At 35.8% G+C, this 10,743-nt stretch overlaps 1 protein-coding gene across 1 annotated transcript in view; it reads right to left on the bottom strand.

Moving 5' to 3' along the window:
- Positions 1-10,743, bottom strand: part of EVI5 (ecotropic viral integration site 5) — a 369,934-nt gene that overhangs the window by 210,968 nt on the left and 148,223 nt on the right. Inside the window, exons 3-5 of the mRNA XM_006882417.1 lie at positions 8,832-9,021; positions 6,652-6,876; positions 5,275-5,349 (exon numbers count right to left, since the gene is read on the bottom strand). Of these exons, the coding sequence (XP_006882479.1) occupies positions 5,275-5,349; positions 6,652-6,876; positions 8,832-9,021 (490 nt within the window). The remainder of the gene's footprint in view (positions 1-5,274; positions 5,350-6,651; positions 6,877-8,831; positions 9,022-10,743) is intronic.

Here is a 10,743-nt window from a genome sequence, read left to right as displayed (position 1 = left end):
CCCATGGTGGACAGTGTTTGGTGGAGCTCCCAGTTTAAGACATGTTTGGAATCAAGAGGGGTGTTCACTTCCTAAACAACATGCCTCTGGAAATTCTATGAACTTTAAGTGTCAATAGTTAAAGAAAGACTTCAGGCCTTTTTGTTCATAGAGTCACTAAGAGTCATGCTCAACTTGAAGGCAATCAACAATAATATCATTTCTCTAAAAATGAAAATAAAAAATTAGTAACTCACCAGTAAGTAAGGGCTATTATGCTACAATTGTGGCACTTATAGACCAGTCTAATATGAAGGACTTTATCTCAACACAAGTTGGAGTAAAAGTGACAGCATGGGCATCAACACTGTCAACCATTTAATTTACTTATTAAGTGAAATTTCCATTGTTTTCATTATAGTCTAATAAATAAAACACTGTATCCCTGCCTCTACCAGTTTTGCAAACATCTAATGTAAAAAAATATCTACTCAATGGACAATTTTCCTCCATGCAATTTATAGAGTCTAAAAACCCACTGGAGGTTTAACTATGAGTCAATTTCAATTTGACAGGAATTAACTTTTAGAAGAGTGCTAGATAAACAAAAAACACAGATACTGAGAACTTTCATCAAAAGAAATGACCACTGTAATGCATTAAATATTAAATATGCTACTGTTGCAACTTTTTAAAGTTAAGCACTTTCAATTTCTCAATGTATGATACAAAGTTGTATTACAAGGTGTTTCATTTATCTTCACTTTAAAAAAATTTATATTGGTTTGGTCACAAAGTTTGTATACAGAATTTTACACTATTCTTCATTCATACTGCATTTCATACTATCATTTTCATGCATTCTTATTATTGTTATGTGCTGTTGAGTCATCTGCAACTCATAGCCACTCTGTGCACAACAGCACTGAAGCCTGTCTTGTCTGAGCCAATCTTATTGTCAGTGACACACCTACCCACATTATCTCAGTCACTGAGTCAATCCATCTCATCAAGGGTCTTTCCCTCCTGCACTGTCCCTCCACCCTCCCAAGCATGACATCCCTCTCCAAGGACTGGTCTTGCCTTGCAACATGTCCAAAGTATGTCAGATGAAGCTTCAGAATCCTTGCCTCCAAGGAGCAGCCTGATTTCACCCTCTTCAGGAAGAACCTGTTTGCCCTCTTCTCAGTACATGTATTATATTTTATAAAATCAATCAGCATTGACCTTGCCCATCATTACCCAAACTTTCAGGTTCCCGCTGGATCCTTCTCATTTCCTTCACCCCTTTCCCCCCACCCACCAAACTTTGCAACTCTGTGGTTTCACCCTTACCCATCCTCATTTCTCTGTTCCCAACCCCTTTTTTCCTCCTTGGGTCCCCACACAGTATTTTATGCACAGAAAGAAACACTGTATACTAAGATAAACATTTGGCTGATGTTAAGTATGTTGTTATTGTCATATATAGCTGTCATATAGCTGACCCTCCAACAGATTTTCAGAGGCTTTAAATTCCACAAGAGGGGGCTCTGGTAGCCTAATGATAAGAAGCCATGCTGCAATCGCAAAGGCATGAGGTTCAAAGATGGGTTAGTTATCTCTTCCTGTTGCAATTAAATTACCTCTGAAAACCTGCTGGAGGGTCAGTTATCAGTCAGTTCCAACTTGATGGCACACAATAACAAATCCCACAGGAGGAGACTGCTCACTTTTCTCCCTTGGAGCACTTGGTGGATTCAAATCACAGATCTTTGGGTTGGTAACATAACTCCTTACCACTGGGTCACCAGAACTTCCTGATGTTAGGTGCAAGTCACAGATAACTATTCTAATAAACATTCCACTTAAGAACAGAATAGAGAACAAATTGCATTCAAAATCCAGGGACTACCTGTATCACTGCCAGGATTATCTTCAAAGAAAATCTGATGGCCTCTCAGAAGTCCTAGAGAGGTCAGCTGTTGTTATACTCCCATCTACACATCAATTTTAACAGATCTAGTTTTGAGGTAAGGGAAAAATCACATTGATTAAGGGCTGGGCTGCAAAACTGATTAATATAATTCATCTCAATGTATTGTACACATGCAAAAAGATAAGCTGGCAAAAGATGCATGAGATATACATGTATTCATTTACAACTTAAAAAAAGACTTCTAAAATTAGCTGCTGAGGGAGCTCCTGCAAAAACAAATACCTCAGCAATTTAATTCTCCGGTTTGGAAGAAGAGTTATAGTTTCATAGGATATCCCAGTTAAGTGGCCTAATGATTAAAAAATCCAACGCTCACTCTCACTGCCTTCAAGGTGGCCTCACATATGCCCCTCCAGCTGGTTTACAGAGGCTACAAACTGCACAGGAGGAGACTGCCTATCTTTCTCCTATGGAATCATCTGCCTCTGTGTTGGTAGCACAATTCCTTACCCACTCGGACATCAAGAGCTTACTAATAACATGTTTACTATTTTAAAAATTGCAAGTAGACATTCAAGGCATTAACGACTGCTTTTTATTAGTCTGGAGCCAAAAAAGGAAGAAGATGAGTGAAGATTAAGAGGAGGACATGAAATATGGAGCTAACTTCCTACACGAACAAATGTTTACCATGAGATCAGGACTGGATGGTACCTGGCTACAATTATTGAATATTTTGATCGAAGATTCTATAGAGGAATTCTCATGGAATCCAAATTCTCTAGAACTAAAGTGACTGAATGAATTCCTGAAATCATCGAGCAATAGTCTTTAAAAAACATAAACAAAAAAAGCATCCCTTGAAGTCATCTTAAAACCAAACAATAATTTAGTATAACTCTCTAAAAATATTTGTATTTACATGGGATAAACTTTTTCTATATGGAAGGTCACTAAAAATCCTGGAATATTAAATAGGACTTTTAGAGGACAGTGAATTTATGTTAACGGACAAAGAATAACTCAGAAAAGTAGAATAAGGTTGCACAGATCAGAGAATATAATTAACATTATTGAACTATATATATAGAAACAGCTGAATTGATGTGTACATTCCCAGTAACATCATTTACTTTAAAAAAAGAAGTTTTTTTTTTTTTAAAAAAAAAGTTTTCTAGTGGCAAAGAGCTGCAACTACAATCCCAGAGGCGCACAGTTTTAATCCACCAGATGCTCTGCCAGGGAAGGAGGGACAATCTCCTCCTGTACCAGTCAGATCTGATTTGATGGTACACTCACACAAAAATAACAAAATAAAAAAAATTTTTAAAAAAAGTTTTAACAGGACTGGCATGGGATTGAGGAGAAACTAAGAAAATATGGCATTGGAACAGAGGAAGGAAAGAACTGTTTAAAAGAAATACATGATTAGCATTATTTGTATGATGAAAGTCCAGAATAAGAGGAGCATAGCAAAGTGGGAGGGGTGGGAGAGAAATGAGGAAGTTATGCAAAAGTAAATGTTGGGTTTTTTTAAAAAAAAAATATGAACCGGGGTAGGGAGGAAATGTCCAAATGAATGAATGAAAAGTCCAATTTTTCAGTAAACTTTTGTTATTATCACAAATTTTTTTAAGTATTTATTGTTTATAACTGAAGTTGACTTAAACATGGACAAATACCCTACAGTAGCCACTGGGAACATCACTTATGATACAGTACAAAGTAAATCAATCAGTGTATCTCTAATGACAGGTTTACTGATATTTTTAAAAAGGGGTGTATGTATATTTATAACAATAACAGAACTTTAAAATTCAAGTCAAGCTGTCAGAAAATGAAAGAAAGCAACCCCTCAGGAAAGACAGCTTCATTTTCTGCCTTTATTTACTAAAACTTACATGATCTTAAACAAGTTACTACACTTTTATCACATATCCACTAAGCGCCAACAATGATACTAAATTTTTACATATATTAGCTCATGTAACCCTGAAAATAAATCTGAAAAGTAGATGTTATTGCTATTGTGTGCCTTCATTTTGACTCTGACTCACAGCGACCCTCTATGACAAGACAACTGTCCTCCAGGGTTCCCTGGGCTGTAACCTTTACAGGAACAAACTTTCAGGTCTTTTCTCTCATGGAATGGCTCGTAGATTAAAACCTCTGACCTTTTTTTCAGCTATCCAGCCCTTAGCCTCGTGCTACTATAGATCCTGAAAAGTATATAGCATGTTCCAACTGAAGTTCAAAGAAATGTTAACTAGCTCAAGTTCACAGAACTAGTACAGAAATTATATTTAAAAACCAGCCTATATGATTTGAATAAAATTACCCACAAGGTTCTTTTGGGGACTAAAATGCTGAAACTAAATACATACTATAATTCACTTCTTGAAAAAAATCAACAAGGCTAAAGAGAAAATGCTCATGTCACTTCTCTTCAGAGCCATGTTATCCCACTCCTCAGTGCTGAAAATGTCTCCCCCAAACTAGTCTTAAACAAGTCAGTGCTAATAGAAACAAGTTAAATGCTTAGGGCTTTAAAAGTGGCTGAGCACCACTAGTCTAGAGACTATTATGCACCTAGCAAGTCTTCTGTTGAATAATAAAATTTCTATAATATAAATAGAATTGCTGTAATATGTTTATATTAACAATTTGGTCCTCCTTGGCTGGGAAAAGATTTTTATTAAATGCAATCAGGTCAGTTCTGCCTTACAGTGACTCTCCTTAATGTACAACAGTGAGAACTGTACATTGTCACTGTTGTAGCTCTGAGTTGACTGTTATGGTCATTGTGTCAATCTCATTGAGAGAAAAGTTTACTGTTCATTAAATTTTGAGTCAAAACTGACTCACAGCTGACAATCCAGTGGGCTTTCAGAGGCAGTAAACTGCAAGGGAGGAGACTGCCAATCTTCCTCCTACAGAGCAGCTGGTGGATTCAAACTATGTGTCTTAGAATTGGCAGCACATGTCCTTACCACTAAGCCATCAGAGCTCCCTAATATAGAAACTATGATGTTAAATATATAGCTGGTGGCAGAATATTACTGATTATTCCTTAAACATATTAAAACTTTTCAAATGCAAATTAAATGTCTATGGAAATTATGCCTAGAGAAAAATAATCAAGAATAGTAGAGGGAATAAGATGGACTAATTCAGTGATTGCAGCAGTGGGGCTAGGTATGTCAGAGACAAAAAGGTCAACTCAGGATAGAGCAACGTTCAGAACTATAATACATAGTGTCGCTATGAGTCTCCAAGTGACTTGACGACACATAACAAGTATAAAAAGCGGACATTTCTTTTAAATTCTCTAATTTTAATAAACTTAACTGGACCACTTAATACTTGAATTAACTTACCTGCATAAGCAACAAACCAACTATAAAAGCACTTCCTTGGCAGTAACCAACTTCCCGATCCACCAATGAATATGCCTAAAAATAGGGGTGAAAAAAGTTGTTCAAAATACTGTAGAAACCTAACATTGGTAAATCAAGTAGATTAAAAGACTATTCTCATTTTTAGAAAAGGTTTTGTTTGCTTGTTGCAGATACCTTACAAATATCTTAAAAGTCAGTATTTTATTACTAAACTTTTCTTTTGACAATTTTTCACATAGAAATTGCCTGTTCCTATTGGATAAATTATGTATACTGCATTCAAACAGATGAGGGAGAGAACAGTTTAACAGCGATATATGATTGAGTATTATCATTATGACAAGAGTCCAGAATGAAGGTTGCATAGTGGAGCCTGGCAGGAGGATTGTGGCGGGGCACTGAATATCAATGAAGGAATTTTACTTTTCAAAGAGAAGAGCAAATGGGAGTTGGGGAGGGAGAAAAATGCAACAATGAATGAGTGGAAATAAAAAATCTCTATAAATGTTCATTAAAATTAATTTTTAAAAAATTGTCTGTTCCTTATGATAAATAAGAAAACAAAGGAATTTGGACTTACAAAATTAACCAAAGTTTAAAAATCAAGTAAAACTTATACTGACAAAGTTTCAATGTGGGGGTTAAGCTTAAGCATTATTAGCTATATTGAAATGTTATAATAAGAAATCAGTATTTCAGAGTTAACTAAAATAAAATAAACTATAGGAAAAGACAACATGGAAGGGAAAACTGCCATGGTACACACCTTTTAGAGACTTACTACATCTCTTTTTTAAGACTAATACTTTTTATTTCTCTTAAACTGAATATAAAATTATCATTCCCTATGCAATCAACTTTTCCTTATAACAATTTTATTCATGTTAACAAAACAGATCTTTTTTTAATATGAAATTTTTACTTTATACTGGTTTACTTACAAAGTCCATATACAAAGTTCTTCACGCCAAATCTTCCTAGATCTTAATACTTGCTATAGAAAGCAAAAATTTGTTCTTTTCTCAAATGCTGACATGACAGACAGATGCATCCTAGATTCTGAACCTTACAGAAGGTAAATGATGTCATTCTCACGGAGGGTCTCTCTATAGTATAGTGATTTGTGATTTATAAGAGCTAACCCATGCTTAATTCTGTGATGAGTTTCCTAACAAATTTTCCAAACTAGACAGTAAAGCAGCATCAAAATTTTACTCTCTTCTTAATTATGTTATGGACAAATTTATTGCCAATGCAGCTGATCATTGAGGTAGGAGTTCATGCTTTATAATGTAACATGTGAAATCTTTCAAAAATAAATTTCACTTGAAACATTAAAAAATAAATAGAACTTACCTTCATTACATTAAATAAGACCTCCTGTCCAAGGCTATCTTTTTCCTTAAAAAAGTTATGCTCAGGATAAGTTCTAGCAATGTCCCTTCGGATCAATTTTTCACAAGGTGAGGTCATTTTTAAGAGTTCAGAATACTGATACTTAATTGGCATACTCTGTGCACTGCATAAAAGTTGCCAAACTATTGCTCTAAAGTGGTGTGGTATCCCTTTACGAACAAGTTCCTGAAAAATAAAAGGAAAATTTTTTAATCAATCATTAAAACCTCTTACCACAAAAATTTTATTGACAGTAGAAGTGGAATGAAAGACTATAACCTTTCAAAAACATTGGTATGTCAGGATGTCAAAGCTTCTTCACTCCGAATCCATAAAATGAGGGAAGTCAACTAACTTCTAAAATAATTTCCAAATGAATTTCTATAATATTACTCAAGAAGATTCAATGCCACTGAGTATTTAAGACAAATGAATTCATAGCTGACCATCCATTGGATTTTCAAAGCTTAAATTGCATGGAGGAAACTGTTCATCTTTCTCCCTCAAAGTAGCTGGTAGATCAAGGCATGTACATACAGACAAGGAGAGTTCCTTTGATCTACACAAACACCTCCTCTTCCTTTTCTTGTGCACTACACCCTTCCTTGAGGAAAAGCTGTATCAAAATGTCACAGGAGATATATTTGTTGCCTGGTAAACATTTGTTCCTCCCAGGTCCTGTGCATGCACCTCATACACAATGTTCTTATTCTCTAATAAACAAGAGCTTTCTAGCGCTCCAAATCTACACTTACTTTTCCACAAAACACACACACACACCCCACAACAAAAACCAAACACCTAAAACAAAGCAGCTGGTAGATTCGAATTATCAGAGAGGTGTGGCCTTGGGTTAGAAACACAACTGTCGATGGACTATACCAACAGAAGTCTAGTCTGTATTTTACTGCAATACACACATTGCCATTGAATAGGAACTAGCTATCAGTTGATGCTACAGTGGGTGCTCACAGGCCGTAAACAGCATAGGAGACGATAGTCCATCCTTCAACAGCTGGTGTATTTAAATCACATGCCTTAGAGTTGGTAGTGCAACTTCCTATTAACTAGATCACGAGAGCTCCCAAGTCAGGTCCAACACATAACTGACTCTTCAGTGGATTACAAATCACACTAGAGGAATTTTACTGTGTTTCTCCCACAGAGCTTCTGATGGGTTCAAACCACCAGAGAGGGCAACTACCTTCGGGTTAGCAGGGCAGCTCCCAAAAGACTATACCACCAGAACTCTGTAATAATTTATAAGATTTGACAGTACATCTTAAGCATTCGGCAGCTAACCTATAAAGGTCCATGCTTGGAACTCACCAGCCATTCTATAGGAAAATGATATTACAGTCTCCTCCTCAAAAGGTTGCAGGCCTAAAAACTCTATAGGATACTTCTACTGCATTCTATAGGGTCACCATTAGGCAAAACCGACTCGAGCAATTAGGATTTTTTGTTTATATTTTTTTATCCTTTTTTAAATAAAATTTTTCTTTTATGCTGTTTACTTAAAAAGTTCATACACGATTTTTCATGCTGGATCTTTTCCATTTCCTTTACCCACCTATCCCTCCACCCATCAAATTGTGTGACCCTATGATTAACCACACCCCGCCCAACCTCCCCTCTCTGTTCCTCCCCTCCCCTCCTTTAGATCCTCATACACATTTTACTTGTTATCTATTTCTACAATAATGGTCTTATACATTATTTGTCCTTATGGGACTGAGTTAATTCAGTTAGCATAATGCTCTCCAGACTCTCCCAAGCTAGGCAATAGTTTTCAAAATCATTGATACTGCGTGCTGTGTAGTATTCCGTAACATGAATGTACATAATTTCTTAATCCATTTAATAATTGTGTTGGACAAATGGAATGTTTCCATGTTCTTGCAATAGTAAATAATCCTGCTATGAACACTGGTGTACAAATTAGTTTTATAATATCTGACTTCTACTAATAGAAAAAGTTATACAGGCATAGATAAACAAACATATATAAAGTAGGTCTTTCTATCATATAGCTCGGACCTTAAAGAATATGTTTTTCCAATCCCCAATGAAATGGCCTATTATTAATCCATGCACCGCATCCTTTAGGATGGAGGAAAGAACCTAAAGAATACAAGTACCTTAACTTGCTTTTCCTTCTTTTTTCTAACATCTTCCCATTCATTAACAATTCTTCCCCAAAGAATCCAAGAATCTTCTTCAAGATGGCTAAGGTTGCTAGAGGCTGATGAACTTGATACCAGAGATGAGCCACTGTTTCTTCTTGACCCATTTACAGATCTTAAAGACTTGCTATCCGTCTCTAACAATCTAAAACACAGACCATAATTAAAAACTGCTCAAAATGTAATCAGAGATTCTAAGGATATCTGTTATAGCAATATGCAGATAGTTCTAAAATGTATTTAGTGTTTTCCATAATTTCATAATTTCTTCTTAATAGGAATCAATACAATACCTGCTGTATTTTTTCACCTAAGCATAGCAATTTCAAAGTTTTAAATAGCATATTAGAGTAAATATTTTAGCACTAAGCGATTCTGGTTTCATAATGCATACACAGTAGGTTTATAGACAAAATAAAAAGGTCAGTAGCTCAAATCTACAAGCAACATTTTTAGGCAGTATTTTCCTATAAAGATTTACAGTATCGGTAACCTGATGGAGGGATACTGAACTGGAATCAATACAAAGGCAGTGGGTTTGGTTGATCTTTACTTTAGTGCTATCAAATTAATTATCATTTCTCTTCATCCCCTTTAAAAATTTCAATTAGAAGAACTCTTACGGTAGGAAAAGTGGTTTTGATTTGTGCTTCCAACTTGTACTTAGAAAGGTACAAAATTTCTATGGAATAATTAATTCTATCACATTAAATGTGACCATAGCCTAGTGGTAAAGAGCTGTGCTGCCAAGTTAAAGGAATGTGCTTTGAATCCATCAGCCACTGTGTAGGAGAAAGATGAGAAATCTACTCTCTTGCAATTTACTGCTTCTGAAAATATCTTAGAGGGTCAGCTATGGGTTGGTTCCAACTCAACAAAACACAACAACAGTCTAATAAAGTAAGGCAAAGCCACACAAATTAACCAAATTTCTTTTTCTTTTGTTTCACTCCTGTATTACTAATTTGCCCTAACAAGTGTCTTCTTATGTTTGACCCACAGTCCACACCTGGCATAAGTCGCCTGCCGAAATTGAGCTTCTCCAATGATTCCTTCCACAGGTGTAGTGAATCTGACTTTTATGGTGAGGTTCATGTCTAAAACACGCAACTGTGTCTTCTAAAGAAGGTATAAGCAATGAATAAATCATTGAAAATACAAAATTCTATTTTTTTACCTGCATTTCTATCATCAAGTCCATCTTTTCCAACTACTATTCCTTCTTTACTGTTTCTAATTTCTGTATTCCAGTCACCAATTATCATTAACACATCTTAACTGCATATAGTTGGAAAATATGGGCTTGGTGACAGAAATGAAGCTGGAGATAGAATGACTGAAATTTTGCACAATCAATGACTTATTCATTGCAAATACGTTTTATAAGAAACAAAAACGCATGTTATACACATGGATTTCACCTGATGGTATGCATAGGCATCAGATAGATTACACCTGCGGAAAAAAACGCTGGAGAAGCTGACTATCAGCTGTAAAAACTAGGCCAGGGGCTGATTGTGGAACAGACCACCAACTACTCATATGCAAGTTCAAGCTGAAGCTGAGGAAAATTAAACCAAATCCACAGAAGCCAAAGTATGACTTTGATTTCATCCCACCTGAATTTCAGAATCATCTCAGGAACAGGTTTGAGGCCTTGAACACTAATGAGCGAAAACCAGAGGAGTTGTGGAAGGATGTCAAATGTATCATCCAGGAAGAGTGCAAACGGTCAATACAAAGAAAGAAGAGCAAGAGAAGACCAAAATGGATGTCTGAGAAACTCGGAAGATTGCACTGGAGCGTAGAGAAGCCAAAGCACAAGGAAGAATTCAAGACACTAAAGAGCTGAACAGAAGATTCCAAA

This window comes from Elephantulus edwardii, unplaced genomic scaffold (assembly GCF_000299155.1).
Source record: "Elephantulus edwardii isolate Elephantulus edwardi_28Jun2011 unplaced genomic scaffold, EleEdw1.0 scaffold00020, whole genome shotgun sequence".
NCBI lineage: Eukaryota > Metazoa > Chordata > Mammalia > Macroscelidea > Macroscelididae > Elephantulus > Elephantulus edwardii.
Note: the sequence above shows the minus strand (reverse complement) of the source record. Positions and strands in the feature narration are given on the sequence as shown.